General features: G+C 41.7%; 1 protein-coding gene across 1 annotated transcript in view; it reads left to right on the forward strand.

Moving 5' to 3' along the window:
* ANKFN1 (ankyrin repeat and fibronectin type III domain containing 1) overlaps positions 1–18066 on the forward strand; it is a 141656-nt gene that overhangs the window by 88176 nt on the left and 35414 nt on the right. The window contains exons 11-12 of the mRNA XM_059668256.1: positions 4459–4674; positions 15534–15700. Coding sequence (XP_059524239.1) covers positions 4459–4674; positions 15534–15700 — 383 coding nt within the window. The remainder of the gene's footprint in view (positions 1–4458; positions 4675–15533; positions 15701–18066) is intronic.

The following is an 18066-nucleotide window of genomic DNA, read 5'->3' on the forward strand; positions in this document are numbered from 1 at the left end:
CAGCTGGCCAATCTCCCTCTGCCTTGATAGGCCCCAATCGCTGGCCAGGCCGAGAGACCCCACCCATGCACGACTTCGTCCACTGGGCCTCTAATAATAAATAATAATCATGAAACAACAGCTTTCGTTTATTTAATAGAACAGATGACAGGCACTGTGCTAAGAGTTTTATAAACTATATCTCATTTAATCTTCATCACACCCTGATGAGAAAGTACTATTATTGATATTAGTTTAACAGATGATAAAACTGTGGGCTGGGAAGGTTAAATAACTTGCCTAACATCACACAAATAGGAAGTAACAGAGTCTGGATACAAATACAAATCTACATAACTCCAAAGTCTGCATTCTTTCTAATACTTCATCATCTTATTATGTGTTCATTTACAAAAGCAGACAAAAATTTCAAGTAGAAGATATTAATCCACATTATAACCTTTCTTCAAAAAGTAAAATTCTATTCTGCATCATTTGGAACCTATTTAGAAGTGACTTTAATTTGATTAATATTACCTAGGCAAGAGGAGAGACAAGTATCTTCCAGTATTTGGACTTAAAAAATAAAAGAGAAAGCTTGTAAGTGGCTATGACCCCACATTGTTTTTCCTACTCTTAGGAAAATGACAGAGGCCCCAAGAGGCAGAAGTGTACATTGCTCTTACATTAAGAGGTGTCCAGACTACTTATCCTCAAAATATAGTAATAATCTGACACTGTAGATTGGATTACATTAAACTGTTCTCCTTCACCACTTTTAGAAATGAGTGTTAGTGAGTAAAAGTCAGGTAACAATTTATTCAAACTATGTCTTTTTCATTTTTCAAGCTGGAGGAAAATTTGCCCAAAATTTTACTCTTTTTTTTTTTTTAGGACTTCATATCGCCACTCTGGACTTCCTTCAACTTCCCGTTGAAGGTCTGACTAAAGGTCTCTAAATATTGTGCATCTGTTAGGGCTATTGACAGGCTTGTGATTTATTCTGGTTATAACCAAGATGCATTCCTAGGAGCCATCAAGTGACTTTTATTCCTCTTTATCTTTTAGGATCATCAGGGTTCCCAAATCTCCTAATGTTTATTGCATGACAGGTACTAAAGTGGTCTTTTTATCCTTTAGGTCCTAAAGAAGCTCAAATTTGCCCCCTTGGAACATAGTTGCAATTTATTTTCACAAGGATATTCTGCTTTTAAGTTGGTTGCTCCCTAGAGCTGGCTAACCCAATCTGATATCAATAAAGAATTTCAGGAAGACTTTTAAAGTGCTTTCTTATTTACCCCATTAGTCATCACATCCAAAGCCAATAGTAAACCACTGATAATAACTGCTTTAAAAATGACCATCTCATTCAATGTCTACACAGCAGCTTTGGTTTAAAGTAACTTGTATTTTCCAGTGTCCTAACAATAATATGTTAATTCAGTCAACAAAAAGTTATTGAGCTCTTACTATGTGCCAGGAACCCTGAGACACAGAGACAAAACAACCAAGATCTCATGACATATCCTATATAATAAAGAGCTAATATGCAAATGGTCCTTGTGCCGGGGGACCTGGGGCCGGGGTCCTGAGGCCAGGCCGGGAGACCTGAGGCTGTGCCCCGTACCTGGCAGGGCTTGACGGGGGACCTGAGGCCGTGCCCCCCACCCCGGCGCCAGGGCAGGGAGACCTGAGGCCGTGCTCCTCACCCTGGGGCTGGGCTGGGGGACCTGAAGCTGCACCAGGTGACCCAAGGCCACACCCGCTGCCCAGCAGGGCTTGATAGGGGACCTGAGGCTGTGCCCCCCCTGCCCAGCATGGCTTGACAGAACTGAGGCTGCACCCCCTGCCTGGTGGGGCTTGACGGGGGACCTGAGGCTGTACCCCCTGCCCAGCACCGGGCTGGGGGACCTGAGGCTGTTATTAAATAGCTTGATTGGGGTGGGGCCGGCCGGGTCTGGGTCTCACATGATTTCAAGGTGCACGCTGGTGGGCGGGGACTTGACTCTGGGTCCTGCAGCGTGCCCCAGACTCTGACAGGAGGGAGATTTTCATATACATTTTACTAATTTTGTTTCATCTCTGACACTTCTATTATAGAGAAAGGGAAAATAGCAATATTAAAATATTTCCTCTAATTAATTCCCTTTTAATGTGCATGAGTTTCGTGCACCAGGCCACTAGTATATCAATATGCAAGGAGACCACAGTCAGGCTAAGACACAAGTTTGTACAGGAAACAATAGGGGACAAAAGAGGAGATTGTAAATTCTACTTGAGAGAGTGGGGAAAGTCCTTTCAGAGATGGTGAAACATGGACTGAGCCTTGAAAATGATTAAATGTAAGCCAGGGTGGGATTCCAATTAGAGCAGTAAAGAACATTTACAGCTGAAACCGGTTTGGCTCAGTGGATAGAGCGTCGGCCTGCGGACTGAAGGGTCCCAGGTTCGATTCCGGTCTGCGGACTGAAGGGTCCCAGGTTCGATTCCGGTCAAGGGCATGTACCTGGGTTGCGGGCACATCTCCAGTGGGAGATGTGCAGGGGGCAGCTGATCGATGTTTCTCTCTCATCGATGTTTCTGACTCTCTATCTCTCTCCCTTCCTCTCTGTAAAAAATCAATAAAATATATTTAAAAAAAAAAGAACATTTACAAACTTGAGAGTATACAAAATATTTTCTCATGTAATCCCCCAAAACTCTATAAAGTAAGGATTAGGATAAGGGATATTTGAGCTGTAAGGATCTTTAATATTAGATGATGAAAATCGGGGCTTAAGAGAGTAACAATTTTTCAGAAGTCTAAGAGTTAATGAACAGCAGCCAGCCCTGAAATTCAACACCAGTATAACTAAAGGCTTAATAGCAGTGGTGTGCTGGAGCCAACCTGCACTGGCTTAGGAAAGCCAACTGTTAAATATTCAGGAATTTTGAAAGCCTGTTATCAAACCCTAGAAGCTTAAAATCAGCTTATGGTGGGAGTATTTACACCACAGAAATTGGCATATCCTATAAATCAGTTATTTTTTATATAGACAGTTTACCAGCATACCACTGCTGTTGGCCAGTATTACTTTGCAGCAAATTACTACATAGGACAGGCTTAAAAGGCCTTACCCTAGTGGTTCTCAACCTTCTGGCCCTTTAAATACAGTTCCTCATGTTGTGACCCAACCATAACATTATTTTCGTTGCTACCTCATAACTGTAATGTTGCTACTGTTATGAATCGTAATGTAAATATCTGATATGCAAGATGGTCTTAGGCGACCCCTGTAAAAGGGTCATTTGACCACCAAAGGGGTCGCAACCCACAGGTTGAGAACCACTGCCTTACCCAGTTACTTCTCTGTGATCTGAAAGTCAATTATTAAACAAGAATAATCTAAGTGATTAGGCCATTGTTAAAAAATAGTAATCCTGCCAACTCAATTTTCAAATGTCAATAATTATTTGTGAAATTTCTTCCTTATGTGTCCTGTCCTTGTGAATTAAAAAAAAAAAAATTAAGGCACAGTCCCTACCTATTAGGGAATATCCCAATATTTTGGTAGATGTGGATACTGAGTAGTTAGTTGGCTCATTCATTTTTATTTTTAGGTCATCCTTGTTACTTTTACAAATTCCATTTCTACTTCTGCTCTCTGGCTAACAGGTTATCTCATCAGTGTTTATGTAAGCTCACAAAAATAACAGCTAGGAGTTCTAAGATGGTTTATAATTTTTAAAAACCATAGATATTCAAAGTAAAAGGATATTTTATTCTATTCCTCTCAGTGCTCTTCAAACCATATTTGTGACAGTTTATTTTAATAACATCTACCTGGGCCCTTCCACGTTTAATGCAGCATCCTTCCCTTCCTACCTTTCTGAAAGCATTGTCTGCCACAGTTGACCTAGCTCATGAACAATTTTAACAAAGTTTTAAATAAATAGAACTCCCTGAAATGCAGGTAAGTTAAACCAGGCCAATCTCCAAATTAAAGTATCTTGAAGGGAATGTGCAGTCATTTGGGACCTGTACAATGTGCTACATTGTCAATTCACTTCTTCATTTTAAACAACCCCACTTCTCACCAGTGTACTGTAGATCGCTTGAAAACTCCACAAGCAGCATACTTGAAATATCAGGCATTTTTCTTTAAAACATCTGGGTTTCTCTTCAAGTGCCAGTGACTGAGGTTTATGTGCTGGTGTGTCTATGTGGGTAAGAGATATTTACAGATATTGAATTTGCTTAAAAAATATAATTTTTGTGTCTCTTGCTATAATCTTTGCAGACTTATGGGTGAAGACATTTTCTTTGAGCTTCTGTTAAGTACATTTCTATGATGCCACATTTTCTAGCATTAAGTCTGCTAAAAAAACAACAACACACAGCTTCTCAGAAACATCAGATAATTATTTAGTGTCTTTTGTTGCAGTTATGTTGCTTTGTTTGTACATCACATAAGCTACCAGAAATTTATTTGCTTCTAGAATTTACTTGGAACACACAATTTGGGAAGAGTTTACTATGAGCCCATTAAAGACCGGCATGGAAACATCCTGATAGTCACCATCAGAGAGGTGGAGATGCTCTATTCATTTTTTAATGGCAAATGGATGCAGATCTCAAAGCTGCAAAGCCAGAGGAAGTCTCTGTCAACACCTGAGGAGCCAACAGCTTTAGACATTTTACTGATAACCATCCAGGTATGTAGTCTTTTCAATTTCCTAATATATTTAAAGTTCCAAACACACTTATTGAGGCTCTAATGAAATACACCAAAATCCATTTACATATGCAATGATGAACTGGAGAGGTCCAGAGACATGTCATGGTTTATATTCCACACATTGGAAAGATTCAGAAGCTTGTTTTCATTTTATTTAACTTTCCCAATCCGGAATTCAAGTATTGGCACCTTGAGAATGCCCCTGACCCAATAAACCAATGAGAAACAATGAGACAAATATTTGAGCAGGGATCTACAGATAGTATAATCAAAACATTAAACCAATAACTGAATGTACTACAATAATAATACATTTCTAAACTATATATGTATTTGTGTGTGTGTGCATGTATGTATCACTTGGGACAAAAACACTCATAATATTTACTCTTGCTTGTTCCTTAAACTACTCCCTCAAGACAGACAGTCAGCCATGTTTAAATCCATTTTAGGCATGAAATAACTGAGGCTCGATAATATGATGTGACAGAGGCAGATTTAGTGAAGCTAATGAAGATTTTGCATCATTCAGCTCTTCACCTGCACAAGCCCCTTCAAGGCCCTGGCAGAAATCCTAATAATTTCACATTCATAATTGTGTATTCTCTACCTTAAGGAAAGAACCCAAGATTGCATTAGGTTCAAGCACCACCAAACTTGGATTTGCCACTGAGCACACAGCTAGAAAAGGACAGAGCCAATACCTGAACTTAGATCTTCTGATTGTAAGCAGGCTTCTCTTCTCTCTGCTACATTATATCATATTCCAGGGCAGGAGGTAGGATTTCAGTGAGTGGGGAATGGGAGATAAAATGAAAGATGAGAGACTTGCCTGAGAACTGAATACCACCAAAATTCAAATTCAAGCAGCTTAGATCAGACTCTTAACGAGGATGGCAGAACCAGGATACGTTCCCACATCATGTTCCATGCATGCCACCAAACTGCCTCACATGTTCTTATGTGAATTTGGGTTTCAAGCTGTCTTTTTCTTGCTTTCTTTATTTAAATTTAGTGATGGGGACAAGTTCTATAGAACTGTTCAGTTAGGTGGCAAAGCTGGCAGAAACATCCACCTTGAGCCCTATGCAACCCATGACATACTAGTATATTCACAAGAAAGCCAATCTGTAGTAATGGAGAAATAAAGGGCTCAATCCCACACTAACAAGCCAAATCCAAGCCTTGGCCCACTAGTGCCCTATCATCACCCTAAACAGCTAAGACCACTTATTTCCATTCCCCACTGAGGGGTGGCTACGACAGTAAGGTCACCTTTCCATTAGTTGCACCAGCCCAAACAAGGACAAAGTCCAAAGAAGCAAAAGTAAGCTAATTGGTCAAAGCCTCTGGATTTGATTTTATGGAATCTGAGTTCATATGAAATTGATAGAGGGTGGGTGTGTGTGAAAAGGTGGAGGCAGGGAACACAGACACATTCGTGGCTCCCCTCTTCACCTTTTATAAGCAAGTGCTAAAAGAAACATTTTAAAAATCATAATAAATTGAGCTTTTACAGGGTGACTAATACACTAATCCCCTATAGGGATAAACTGGGGTCTGGGCTACCTTCCCTCCTAGAAACAGCACAGGCCCCAGCGTGATATAATACCTGGTTTCTCCTAGACTTATTACATTAAAAATGTGTTACAGGTGCAGAAAAATTCCAATCTGGCGAAAGGTTGTTAGAGAAGGAGACCAAAAATAGAGGCAAGATCAGGTTTCCACCCAGATCCAAGTGGAAAATTTACCCCCGCTGACTGGCACATTCCTGCTTGATGTCATTCCCGCCCACCTCCACTCTCCTTTCTCCTCTTCTATTTTTCTCTTTCACCCCTTTCCCAAGTAGGTCTTACACTGGAGAGGAAATGGGGGATAAAACTAGTAGGGCTGGTATTCAATCACTCCCAGATTTAAGATTAAATATGTCAGGAGGTGGCCCTACCAATTCAACATGAAAGTAGAGATAGGTTGTGGTGGTTGCCCAAAACTGACTAGGTAATTCCCATAATTCTGGGCCACAAACCAGTCTTTTTTCAGGGTCAGTAGACTGATGACCACCAGGCCTTCTGATTGGAAGCCTGGGCCTCTTTCTGCTACATCACATGACATTCTGAGACATAATTTTGGAATCAGACTGACTGGGTATGATTCCTGACTCCTTTTCTAGTTATACTAGAGGACCGGTGCATGAAATTCATGCACTGGGGGGGTCTCTTAGGCCGGCCTGTGCCCTCTCGCAGTCCGGGACCCCTCGGGGTACGTCCGCCTGTTGGCAGTCAGACATCCCTCTTGCAGTCCGGACCCCTCGCTCCTTACCACCCGCCTGCTCACTGTTCCTTAGCACTGCTTTGGAGGCGGGAGAGACTCCCGCTGCCCTCACCAGCCGTGAGCCCAGCTTCTGGCTGAGCGGCACTCTCCCTGTGGGAGCATACTGACCACCAGAGGGCAGCTCCTGCTTTGAGAGTCTGCCCCCTGGTGGTCAGTGCGCATCATAGTGACCAGTCGTTCCGGTCATTTCGCCATAATGGTCACTTAAGCTTTATTATATAGACTAGAGGCCAGGGTTCCCTCAGCCTGGCTTGCCCCCCCTCACAGTCCAGGAGCCCTCAGGGGATGTCCTACTGATGGCTTAGGCCTGCTCCCACTGAGGGAGGCAACAAGGTTGATCAGGGGAAGGCACCATCCCCATCACCCCGCTGCTGCTGCCACTGCCAGCTGCAGCAGCTGCCTGAGTCCCAGGCCTCGCAGCCGCCAGGGATCGCAGCTGCCTGAGCCCACAGCTGCCTTAACCCATGGCTGCCGTTGAGCCTTGGGCCTCACAGGCAAGGCTCATGGCTGCCTGAGCCCATGGCTGCCTGAGCCCTGGGCCTTGCAGCTGCTGTGGCTTTGTCTGGATGGACGTCCGAAAGACGTCCAACCTAATTAACATATTACCCTTTTATTAGTATAGACTAGGGGCCCGGTGCATGAAATTTGTGCACTGGGGGGGGGGGTGTCCCTCAGCCCAGCCAGCCCCCTCTCACATACTGGGAGCCCTCAGGGGATGTCCTAGTGACAGCTTAGGCCCACTCCCTGCTCCCCTTGGGGGATAGGGCCTAAGCTGCAGTCTGGCCTCCCTTGGTGGGAGGTGACTGGGCTGATCAGGGGAAGGCACCAGCCCCATCACCCCGCTGCTGCAGCCACTGCCAGTCACCACAGCCACCAAGGTGTTTTCATCAACACAGACTCCCATCCCTTCACCATGAAAAAATGACAACTTTCTTTAGGCATTTTCAAGATGTGTCTTTCACATAATAATAATTTCTTTATTATTTTTTTTAGCCTCACCTGAGGATATGTTTCCACTGATTTTTAGAGAATGTGGAAGAGAAAGGGAAAGACAGAGAGAAACATCAAAGTGAGAGGAACACTTTGATTGGTTGCCTCCTGCATGAGCCCTGACCTGAGCCCTGGTCAGGGAGGAGCCTGCAACCTAGGTACATCCCTTTGGTCAGACCCTGCCATCGGCAGGCCAAGGCATTATCCACTGAGCCAAACCAGCTAGGGCAGGATATGACATTTCTTAGCCCTCCAGCAGCGGACCTTCATTTTTTTTCGCCAGGAGTGTGGTGAAAAACCCTAGATCACCTTTTTGGATTATTACCCAAGTTACTAAGAATATTACCAGGGGCATACAGGGAGCTTAACCAGTGAGCGGTCAGAAAAGGTGTTTCCTCTGTAGTTCACACCAATCGCCGGCTTGGCCTCCCATCTCCCGCCCCCTCCGCCCCAGGCCTGATGCCTCTGGCCCAGGCTTCAGGCCTGGGCAGAGGACCCCCATCTCCCCCCATCACCGGCTCCGCCCTCACACAGGCCTGACACCTCAACCAGAGGCGTCAACCCCCATCACCTTCAGATTGCCAGAGGTGTCAGGCCTGGGCAAGGGACCCCCATCTCCCTCCGATCGCCAGATTGGCCCCTCACCCAGGCCTGACACCTTGGCCAGAGGTGTCGACCCCCATCATCCTCCGATCGCTGGATCGGCCCCTTGCCAAGGCCTGATGCCTCCACCAGAGGTGTCAGGCCTGGGCAGGGGACCCCCAGACCCCTCCGATTGCCAGCTCCGCCCCCTGCCCAGGCCTGACACCTCGGCGAGAGGTGTCAGGCCTGGGCAGGGGACCCCCATCTCCCCCCAATCACTGGTTTCTGGGCGGCTTCAGGGGCTGGCCTGCGGCCCGGGATGGCAGCTCGTGCTGGCGGCTGTGCTGTCCCGCCCTGCCTGCAGTATGCAAATTAACCGCCATCTTTGTTGGAGGTTAATTTGCATAACGTGCTGATTAGCCAATGGGAGGCATAGCGAAGGTACGGTCAATTACCATGTTTGCCTATTATTAGATAGGATGACTAGGGCAAGTTACTTATTTCTCAACTCTTGTAGTTCCTCCTTTGGGGGGGAAAAAAAACAACAACCTACTTCATAGGGTTCTAATGAAAAGTAAATGAGTTAACATATGAAACATTAGAAGGGTAGCACAAAGTGACTGCTCAATAAATGTTAGTGATTTTTATTATTTCTCTACTCAGAAAAATCCAAGTAATGCGAGGCTCTCCTTAGGGCACACCTAGTCGATCTCCTCATCCTTACTGTCCCAGGGGACCCCAAGCACTGGTTCAATCATCCCTCGAGCATTTTCTCCCTTCCTCTACCTTTTCATAAGAACTAAGGAAAAGTTGTGTAAAGGCTGTATGATCCACAGTGGGGATTTCAAAAACAGATACAGGCTTCAACAAAATCTGGGCCCATAACTAATCTACTAATTCCTAGTGCCCCAGGGAAACTTCAGGTCCACCCCTCTCAAATGCCTAACCTTCTCAAGTCCCAGACTTTATAACAGGCCTCTCTCATATATTTGGGAGAGAGAGAGAAATCCTTCCCATACTTGCCTGGAAAGGAAGAGAGTCATTACAAACAAGCTAGTGTCCCTCTGAACAAACTGACAATGAGAGCATTTCCAATAGGGAGGTCCCTCTCAGGTGCTGAGTTACTCTGACCATGGTCTTCAGGAGCCACTTCAATAACTGAAAGCCTCACAGGTGAAGTTTTCTCTGAATATTAATCTCTCATTTGTACTATACTTTCAGTTTATAACACTTTGTCACATCTATGATATCATTTAATCCTCACAAAAACCCAATGAGGTTGAATGGGTAATTTTATTGTGGCCAATCCATAAATCAAGCTATGGATTTCAGAAAAATAACTGGCCAGAGTCATATCAGCCAAAAAACAGCATAGAAGGGACTAAGACTGACATCTTCTGACTCCTAGGCTGGTGTTCCCATGCTACCATGCTGCTTTACACACCCTCACCCTCCCTTTCTCTGGATCCTTTTTAAAAAGTTTGATCCTAGAAAAGCTACAATGAAACTTGTCTTCTATTTCCTCCCATCTCTGCTTTCCTTCTTAGGCATTCCTATTTAACTCCAGGGACTCAATATCTTCTTATACCTGAGATGCCCAGGACCTATGATCTTGTCTGCCTTTTTTGCTTTTTTACTAGCTCATTCCTGTCCCAAGCCTCTAACATGGGGATCAAAAACTGCTGGAATTGGGAAACTAATGGAAATGAGCCAGGTGGGCTGGATATAAGAAACAATTGACTTCACACATATACTTGTTCACTGATGTCTACAACAGAATTATTCACAGTAGCCAAATGCCCAACAACTAATGAATGAATAAATAAAGCAGCATATCCATCGAATGGAATATTACTCAGCCATAAAAATTAATGAAGTACTGACCCATGCTATGACAGGAATGAAGCCTAAAAGCATTACGCTAAGTGAAAGAAGCCAACATGAAATGCCACATACTGCATGATTCCATTTATATAAGATGTCCAGAATAGACAAATTCATAAAAGTGTATCTGTGGTTCCAGGGAAAGAGAAGGAGTGACAGGATTGTAATGACAGCAAAGTTGTTGTGTATTTTTTAAGTGATGAAATGGTCTAAAATTATATAGTGGTGATAGCTGCACAAACTTGTGAATATAGTAATACCACTGAATTTCACACATTAGAATGTTGAACTTTATGGTATGTGAATTATATCTCAATGAAAAAAACAGTATAGAAGTAACAGAGATTATAGTATTCTTGAGATCATTTAAAGAACAGCCTTATTCAGCCTCAGCTAATTGCAGTGGAGGAAAGTAGTCCCAATGCTGAAATGTTTTCCAATTTTTAAAGAAAAGCTGAAAGTTCAGAGTTTTCAATAAAATCTCTTTATTTTTAAAAGTTAAAAAAATAATCCAGAAAATTTAAATTCTTTGTAGTCCAATGATCATGGGCTGGCCCACAAAGACCACAAGCCACCATTTTATGAGTTCTGCTATCCCTGGACAATTCTGCTTCCATCCCCTAGCCAACTAAACAAAAACCTTGTGGTTACTGGAAAAGTAACTATATATCATTCTTCTAACAAGTTCTTAGGCTATCTGATCAATGAAGAGCAGTTGGATATATAACTCTTCGTAGTTACTGCACCAGCACAGCATATTCTCTCCCAGAGGCCCTGCCCCAGACCCCACTCCCTCTTGGCCTCTCACTTCATATTTAATAAACATTTTTTCAGCACCAAGTAGGTGCCAGGAACTCTTCTAGGTGCTATAGAAAAAACAAATGAATAAGTCAAGGTCCCTGGTCTCAAGGAGTTCAGTCAGGGGAGACAGACAGACCTGTAAACAAATCAAGGTAATACAAGGCAGAATTAAACCAGAGCCTGATAGCAGCACAAACAGCGTACTATGGAAACACAGACAAAGCAGCTATTAATTCTACCTGGAAATATCAGGAAAGGCGTTGTAGAAGAGGTGACAGTTGGCTGAGCCATGAAGGGTAAGTTAAGTTCACCAGGTGGAGAAAAAAAGAGAAAGAGATGGGGGGGGGGAAATAGAGGGAGAGGGGGAATGAAAAAGGTAGAGGAGAGGAAAGGTAGGAGGGAGAAAGGAAGGAGATAAATAGAATTACATACAGAGCATGGTAAAAGAAATGGGCAGAAGCTAGAAAAGTCAATCTTCACCCTCCCTTGGGTCCACAAGGACTCTTACACATTTTTCTTATGGCCCTTATCACACTGGGTTAGAAAAACTTGCTTACATTTAGTTCTCACATACTGAAATGTGAGTTCCATGAAAGGATCGTGTCTTATTCATCTTGATGTCATTAATACCCTAACTGTGGTCGGCAAACCACGGCTTGCGAGCCACATGCGGCTCTTTGGCCCCTTGAGTGTGGCTCTTCCACAAAATACCACGTGCGGGTGCGCACATACAGTGCGATTGAAACTTCGTGGCCCATGCACAGAAGTCGGTATTTTGTGGAAGAGCCATATTCAAGGGGCCAAAGAGTCGCATGTGGCTCGCGAGCCTCGGTTTGCTGAGCCGCAGTTTGTCGACCACTGCCCTAGCACAATGCCTTATATGTAGTAAGTGCTCAATACAAGTTGGTAGAATGAGTGAATTCATGAACCAACAAGAAAAAAAATCAAGAAAGAGATTAGGGCATGCATGGGGAATGAAAAAGGGATCCATCTTGGCTGGAGATAAGAGATGAAAAAGGGCTGTAGTGGAAGTAGAGGCTAGAAATGTGGTTTAGTGGTCAAATGAAGCAATGTGTAAACCCAAAGGCATTTGATTTGGTTTAGGGGGTCTTTCTAGTATACCTCATATTATGTGAATGGGATAGCTTCTTTCTCTTCCTATGCATTTCTTAGGCCCAAAACATTCTAATGAAGGATAAAATGACTATGTAAAGACAGGAACACACATAGTAGATGCTCAGTAACAGTCTTTTAAAAAAATTGAATGAAAGAGTAAATTACTCCATCCCAGAATGGTGTTGGCTTTTACATAACCACAGTATGTTCCCAGCTCTGACCCCCACATGTTTTTTCTCTTATACTCATACCCATCCTATACTTGTACTGGGGTTTGGGTCTCTACAAGCACATTTTCTTATTTAGTTTAAACCCTAATTATGATAAGCTTATTTTTCCAATGCACAGGGTCATTCAGAGCTTTATTACTATTTTCCAGAAAATCCAAACCACACTAAACTTGGGACCCACAAATTTGATACACATTTTTTATTTCTTTATCTGGAATGTCAATAAATAAGCTGGGAAGAGTGGCTCTCAGGGCCAGTCTTTATTGGTCCATCACTCAAAATGTCTACTATTCCCACACCATTTTTATCATTCACAAATCTTCACCGCAGATATTTAGCTTATTAAAGTAATACAGTAAAGACTCTTCTTTTCACAGATTATCTAGTGAAACAGATTCCACTGGAGACTTCTCCCTGATCCAGTGTCTCAGGATTTCCTTGACTGGCTGCAAATTGATTGTTAGATGGTTCTTTTTCATTTCTCCCAAAGATCAATAAGTTGGCAGTCTTTAATTACTAGGGTCATCCTGTGCTTCTCCCCTTCCTGTTTCAAAGATAGGCATATCTGCCCTTTTCTAGTCTTGAGGGACTTTCTAGTTGTCCATCACTTCTCAAAAATATTGACCTGTGAGTTTGTGGCCACATCTGCTTGTTCAGCAAGTACTCCCCTAGGGTGCATATCATCAAATTCTGTCCATCTGAACACTTCCATTCTTCCTCCTCTCATTAACCATTTCTCTCTTTGATTACCTATTCATTTCTTAAAATTTCACCTTGACTGAAGCTCCTCTAGTCAACTACTCACCTGTGATCTGTTCTGAGACAGGATAAAAGACATTAAAAAGTCAAGCTGTATGGAACTCCTAATATTAATAAGAATGCCTTCCTTCTTGATCATGAAATCAAATTTCTTTCTAGCCTTTTTCATCAAATATCTTAAAAATTACTTAGCTTTTTTCTTTTCTGTACTCGCTAGTTATGTGACCATTTATGACCCCAGCTGTGGCCATTCTTATTTTGTTCCTCTTCTGCTATTCTCTGTTCTGTTTTAGGAAACTGTCCTGATTTCTACATGCTGAGTATCTATTATATATAGAATTAGCATTGGGTACTAAGGAAACAAAGCAATAAAAAACACAGCAACACCATTAATTTCATAGTCCAAAAAAAGAGCATAAAAGAAGAAAAATATAAGCTAAGTACTCCTTCATCTGTATGCCAACACTGTCTCTATTATAAAATTGATTTCAGTATATAGTGATAATTTGTTTACTCATCTTCTTGACCTCTTCAAAAGTAGTGCTCATAGCAAGTTACCTGAAACCCCAATGTTTCCTGTAGAGCCTGGAATTCAGTATGTTTGGTAGAGGATGGAACAAAGGAGACAATACACAATAGCATGTATTAGGTGTTGCAAATCGTTAATTCTACAGAGGAGAGATTACTCCTTCTTAGTGGCCAAGAGAGACTTCAATACCTCTCTGTTCCATATAAAATTTTGTGCAAGTATAATGTTTGTTTTCCTTTTCCTTTTCACCTTCCCTACATTTAGTGGTAGTGATGATTCCCTCTTTTTTTACTCACTTTGAAAATCAGACTAAACTCTGGCCTATAGGAATCTTCATAATCAGTTACCTGACTCATCACTGTTAACACTGTTTAACTCCCATGCTGCCCAAATGTTTAAAAAGTCATACCTACTGAAATGGGGTAGGGGGAATCTGTATTTCCAGTTATTCGTTATCTGAATTATTGCAGTAATATAGGGAAGCTAAAGTCACACCCTAAATAGTTCACTAGAGAACTTACAACATATAAAACAAGACTTGACTCAAACGTCCCTCTGCTATAACAGGCTGGCACTTCCTGTTAAACCAACAACTTCATTCAGTCTCTGCTGCCTGTGGAATATTGTGTTGTGACAATACAATGCAAATCTATTATAAGGTAAATTTTAAATTTTGTAAAAGTACAGAATTTTGTGAAGCTGATGAAGATGATGTGGAAAACTAACCAAATCACATGCAAAGCCAGTTACAATTCAGCAATAGACCAGTTAACAATTGAAGAACATAAAAGGAACAAGTATTTTATAAGAGAATGACATAAATATCAAATATTTTTTAAATGCCAGGGGGAAAAAATATGAAACTTTCACAAACTCTTGAAAAAACTATCCTCTTCATTGTGAAAGTCAAATGTAAGAAACAGCATTTCATACAATTTCAAACAGCGTATCATACAATTTCGTCTAAAAAATGTTATGCCAAAAAAAGAACCAATACTTGATTCTCTCTTCATTTTCAGAATTAGTCAATACATATAACTACAATTTAAATTTTAATAAGATAAATAAATCTATTGTGTTACATTGTTTCATTTCTCAAGATAAAGAATCAATTAAATCTTTTCTTCTACTACAAAATTTTTATCCTATTTTAAGTGGTGTCATTTAAAATAGACTTTTCCTGATACCAATTATCCTGAAATAATGAGGCTTCCTGTACAGCTTTATCAGCATTTACACTTGTAAATTTCTGTTTCCCCAGCTATACAATAAGCCCTCCAAGGACAGAGATTATAAATTCTAGTTTTCTTTAGTACCTGCCTCCACTACCATCTGTCCATAGCTAATCACAGCCGACACACCTCCCCCTGTTCAGAAATCTGAGGAAAATAAGCATGTAGAATATATTAATAACTGGTTACCTGACTTGGAGGACAAGTCTCCTGAAGGTAAGATGGTCTGTCCCCAACCTTCATGGTGTTATCTGAGGTGTTTCACCTAATTTCTTAGCTCCAGCACCTTTAATTCATGACATGTTGCACCTAAGAAAGAAAAAGGTTTTGAGATCGCCTTTCAAGGAGTTTTTTGTTTCTGCTTGTTTTTTTCACCTTACAGGATATTCTCTCCTATCACAAAAGGAGTCATCAACGTCTCTCTCCTGGATTATATCTGGGTTATCTAAAGCTGTGTAGCTCTGTGGACCAGATCAAAGTTCTTGTTACTCAAAAGTTGCCCAACATTCTCTGCCATGTTAAGATCCGTGAAAACCATAACATTTCCAAGTAAGTTATGAGGCGTTGGATTTTCCTCCTGGTGAAACAATGGCTTGAGTGATGGTGTGATGTGTCAGAAGGAAAATGAAGTGTTGAACTTCCCAGTACTGTTTCTATAGTGAGATATCCTCAGGAGCCAGCACACGGGGGCAGACACCAAGCTGCATATTAACATCAGGATAGAAGGGCTGGTGGTGTTGGTGAAAGAAGTGAGCCCATCTAAGGGGCACTATCCTTTCACTTTTCTCTCTATATTATTCATGGTACAGCCACTGATGCACAACTGGTTAATGTGTAGGTGTCCTTTACTTTCAACATTGCTATTTCCAATATCTTTTCTTCACATCCTAATAAGTCATTATTTTTTTAATATGACTATGGAAATGGGTTCTAGTAAACCACTGATTTCCCCTTAATCATAAAGGGCTGCCCCTCCACCATCATTCTCCCCACCCCTAACCCTCTAGCCTGGGGACTTTGTAAGTTTTCTATACTCTTTATGATTCTCTAGGGCAGAAAAGATGTAACAAGGCCTGAGCTTCTAGAAACTCCTCTATGGTTTGGCATCAGGGTGAACTGCCCTGTTCGTTTTGGGAAGGTTGCCCAATCTTGGTAATCTGGCTCAGCTTTACAACTAGCCCTCTAGCAGGTCTCTGAAAGTCTACTGAATTGTGCTTAACATGAAAAAAAAATTGTTTAAAGGGAAAGGAACGAACAAATAAGAAAAAGAACTCTCCAGAGATTTTCAGACTTCAGAGTACAAGTTAGATACCCAAACTCTAGTTATACCTATGATTTAACCAAAGGTGACTCTAATGTGGTCGTTTAAAGTTTTGGCAAGTTGATTAACTCTAGTGTCTCACAATGTTTATTAAATACTACTTGATCACAATGAAGATGATGATGATGGTCTCTTCAAAGAACTCAGTAGCTGCCATATTCTCTTTCACTTATCAACTACACCGAGACTTTAAGTCTGCCATCTGGTGGTCACTTCTACAATCAGCATTAGTGATCTCAGCCTTTCCCAAGAGGTTATAACACTCATTTGTAGGTTGACTCAGCAACAAATACTCTCATCCATTTTCTAGATTTGTGTCTTAAAGGTTTAGACTCTATCTTTTAGTGGTTATACCATCTACTTTCCCCTTGCCAAGACTCCAAGTTTCATTTTTATGGGAGATTCCAGTATCCTTCACTCTGCCAGTTCCATCTCCCTCGTCCTTAGCAATTAAGCTGATTAACGGTTAGATATTTTATGGTATTCCTAACAGTAATTTATTTTCTAATTTGATTACAGGTGATATTTTAGCAATTTTCTCCTTCAGGTTTTGTGTGTACTTGTGCTAGTCAGACCCCCTCAGTTAGTTTTCAATATCAGCTATGAGAGAAAGAAACAGTTCCCAAACAGGTTCTCAGAGATTTCAATTATTTATGAAGCCAACAGTATGCCCAGACTGAAGTGGGATTTAATTTTGAGGTTTTTTTTCTTTTATTGGGACAAAGGGTAAATTTTCCATAGTCTTTTCCAGTGTGGGAATTGAAAGGAAACAGATATCTTAAAAACAGAAACTTTTCTAAGAGGGTAGTTGGTTAAAAGAGAGTGTTTTCTGATGAAAAGCTTATGTCACAATCAATTTCATTTTCTGACCCACAGATTGGAGCCCAGGCTGGTATAATCCATTGGGGAGAGCCCTCAGAGGGTTTCATGAGAGTGGGAACATATGTTAGCACCTCCTCTCTTTCCATCCCCAGAGAGGAGGGCTTTCCTTTCCTCTCTAGCCTGCTCCTGAGAGCATATTACTGTTCCCTGAAGAGTTAGAAGAAGAAACCCAGCCAACTGAATATGTTTAGAGACTTGTACTAAAATACCTGTGGAAACAATGTTACCCAAGAGGCATTTACCTTGATCTTTTCAAGCTCCTTTTGAAGAGGAGCCTTTGGGGAATAAACCAGATGTGCTTTCCTCCCACCACCATTCTTTCTCTTCCCTTCTGCATGACATTTGGGAAAGTTCATTAGGAAGGATTCTAGAGCATGCAGAATAAAGACACATATGACTGTTTGAAAGGGGAATGGAAGCAGTGATGTGTGTCCCCTGGTTCCTTTTATTAGAATTGTCTGGTGTTCCTGTTTGTGATTCTCCTCCAGCTTTTGGGAAGGGGAAAGAAACCAAAATAGTCCCCACGATTACCACAGGCCAGGTTTGAAATGTGCCACATGGTTTGTTGCCTGAGTTGGACCAGAGTCCTGTGGTTACTCAATTGCTGAATTAACCTGCAGATGGCCCTGTGGCAAAATGCAGGTCTTAGAATTTACATAGGATTTTCAGGGGAAGGAAAATAAAGACAAAATATCTAAAAGCTCCAATCTCA

This window comes from Myotis daubentonii, chromosome 16 (assembly GCF_963259705.1).
Source record: "Myotis daubentonii chromosome 16, mMyoDau2.1, whole genome shotgun sequence".
NCBI lineage: Eukaryota > Metazoa > Chordata > Mammalia > Chiroptera > Vespertilionidae > Myotis > Myotis daubentonii.